At 37.5% G+C, this 3060-nt stretch overlaps 1 protein-coding gene across 1 annotated transcript in view; it reads left to right on the forward strand.

The window, feature by feature from the left end:
• PHOSPHO2 (phosphatase, orphan 2) overlaps window positions 1-1560 on the forward strand; it is a 9381-nt gene extending 7821 nt beyond the window's left edge. The window contains exon 3 of the mRNA XM_003800857.3: window positions 808-1560. Coding sequence (XP_003800905.1) covers window positions 828-1553 — 726 coding nt within the window. The 5' untranslated portion in view covers window positions 808-827 and the 3' untranslated portion in view covers window positions 1554-1560. The remainder of the gene's footprint in view (window positions 1-807) is intronic.
• Window positions 1561-3060: the final 1500 nt, after the last annotated feature.

Here is a 3060-nt window from a genome sequence, read left to right on the forward strand (position 1 = left end):
AAAAAAAAAAAAAATTGTTTTATATTTTATGGTAAATTTGCTGAGAATTTTGGCTAGTACCCAGAAAATCTATAATATAAATGACCTATTACTAAAAGAATTATTATAAATATCTTAATATAATAAACTGAGTATGGCTATGATTGAAAATTTAATGATAGTAAGAAAAATTAACCTGCATTTTTTTGCTGCATTTTACCTTTTATAAGAATAATCCCAGTCTAGGCTTGGTGGTTCACTACTGTAATCCTAGTACTGTAGGAGGCTGAGGCAGGAGGATCACTTGAGATGGAGAATTTGAGACCAGCCTGAGAAAGAGTGAGACCGTGTATTTACCAAAAACAGAAAAAATTAGCCAGATATGATGATATGTGCCTATAGTCCCACCTACTTGGGAGGCTGAAGCAGGAAGATTGCTGGAACCCAGGAGTTTGAGGTTACTGCGAGCCTAGGAATTTGAGGATGCAGTGAACTGTGATGATCCCACTGCACTCTAGCCATGGCAACAGAAGGACAATTTGTCTTTTAAAAAAAAAAAGAAAGAAAGAATCATTTAATCATCCTTACAAGAACACAATGAAACTATGAGTGTCTTTTTATATATTTTATTTTCCATTCACTTAAAATACTCAAATGTGAATTTTGCCTCTTAGGGAAAAGTGCTTATGTGGTAGTCTTAAAACGCTTATAACGTTTATTATATCCCTTGTCTTAGCCAATTAACATTTAGTTATGTTTATTAAATTAAGTATAATAGCTAGATATGTAAACAGTTTGTGTAGGGAATAATATTTCTTCTTTTTTCAGGGTAACCCAAATCTGCAACCATGAAAATTTTGCTGGTTTTTGACTTTGACAATACAATCATAGATGACAATAGTGACACTTGGATTGTACAGTGTGCTCCAGGCAAAAAGCTTCCTATTGAACTACAGAATTCTTATCAAAAAGGATTGTGGACAGAGTTTATGGGCAGAGTCTTTAAGTATTTGGGAGATAAAGGTGTAAGAGAAGATGAAATGAAAAGAGCAGTGACATCAGTGCCTTTTACTCCAGGAATGGTGGAACTTTTCAACTTTATAAGAAAGAATAAGGATAAATTTGACTGTATTATTATTTCAGATTCAAATTCAGTCTTCATAGATTGGGTTTTAGAAGCTGCTAATTTTCATGATGTGTTTGATAAAGTGCTTACAAACCCAGCAGCTTTTGATAGCAAAGGTCATCTCACTGTGGAAAATTATCATGCTCATTCTTGCAACAGATGCCCAAAGAATCTTTGCAAAAATGTAGCTTTGGCAGAATTTGTAGGTAAACAGTCACAACAGGTAATGAGTTATACACAGATTGTTTATATAGGTGATGGTGAAAATGATGTTTGTCCAATAACCTTGTTAAAGAAGAATGATGTTGCCATGCCACGGAAAGGCTATGCCTTACAGAAAACTCTCACCAGAATGTCTCAAAATCTTGAGCCTATGGAATATTCTATTGTAGTGTGGTCCTCAGGTATTGAAATAATGTCCCATTTACAATTTCTTATAAAGGAGTAACATGCCAACAGTTGAAATGTGTATCAGTTAAAATTACATTCAGCAGCATAAAACTAAAACCCCAAATACCAGCAGCTTTGAAAAAGGCCATTTTGGGGCCTGGTACAATGGTTCACACCTATAATCCTTGCACTCTGGGAGGCAGAACTAGGGGATTGTTCAAGATCAGAGATTGAGCAAAAGTGAGACCAGGTCTCTACTAAAAACAGGAAAACTAGTCAGATGTGGTGGTGCATGCCTGTAGTCCCAGCTACTCGGGGAGGCTGAGGCAAGAGAATAGCTTGAGCCCAGGAGTTTGAGGTTGCTATGAGCTCTGGGGCCACAGCACTCTAGCCTAGGGCAACAGAGTGAGACTTGCCTCTTAAAAAAAGAAATAAGGAAAAAGGCAGTTTTTCTCTCTTACTTAAAAGAATTCCAGAGGGTATTTCATGGCTGCTGTGTTGCTCTGCCAACCTTAGCTCTTGGCTTCTAACCCATAATACAAGTTTATTGCTCAAGGCCCAGCCTCACAGCAGCGTTCTGGCCAGCAAGGAAGGCAATGAGAAGGTTACATCCCTCTGTCTAAGGAAATTTCCCAAAAGTCACACTTCTTTTTTTAAACATCATTGGCCTGACTTAATTATAACACCCACTTGTAAACAACAAGGAAGGATGGAAAATATAGCTTTCATTCTTGTGGTCATGTGTCCAGAAAAAGTTGAGAGAAAAAAAGAGTACGGAATTGAAGTAGGTGCAACTAGTGGTCTGTACTAAAGGTTGTTGATTGGTAGGTTATATTTTTAAACTTATTTCTAAAGAGAGTAGTCGTATTTTATTCCTTTAGATATTTATTTCAAAACTATGTCCAGTAACAGATATTATAAACTGGATGGTTTACTCACATAAGAATAAAAGGCTCCCAATGTATATAATGTCCTCCCAAAACAGTGTATTTGTTTGTTTTAGCCACAGCCAGTTTATACTTTGGATTTTGTTGGTTAACCCACACAGTGATGCTGTAAGACAAGAATTTTGGCATTTTCCAAATGAGGGGTGTAATATTCAGAGATTAAATGACTCCCTGCTCTAAGTGGCAGGGTAGGATTTTAATCTGGGTCTACATGATTCAAGAATCTGTGTTATTCACCACATTTAACCCAAGGTACCACAGAAAAATGGGTTGTGGGAATGGTTTGGTGCATATGATTCCAAAGGTAGAGATGAGGACAGAGGGAAAAGATGAGCCACTAGAAGTGCTTAATAGAGGGACATCCCAAGTTTCAACCTGGTAGCTCAGATTGATGTGTTGAGTCAGGATGCTGATGGACTACCAGTTGCCCCAGAGCCAAGAGGCAACAGTTGCCTTTGTGCAGCCTTGAAAGCCTAGGCAGATTGAAGCTGCAGGAGCAGAAGCTACAAGTGAGCAGAGCTCTACAGACAGAAGAATACAGAGCAGAGATGCCAGGACAGAAAGACCATGTAGCTTTGAAATGGAAAGAAAAGCCAAACCAGAGATTTTTTTTTTTTT

The sequence above is a fragment of the Otolemur garnettii genome, unplaced genomic scaffold (genome assembly GCF_000181295.1).
Source record: "Otolemur garnettii isolate 467f Iridium unplaced genomic scaffold, OtoGar3 scaffold00187, whole genome shotgun sequence".
NCBI lineage: Eukaryota > Metazoa > Chordata > Mammalia > Primates > Galagidae > Otolemur > Otolemur garnettii.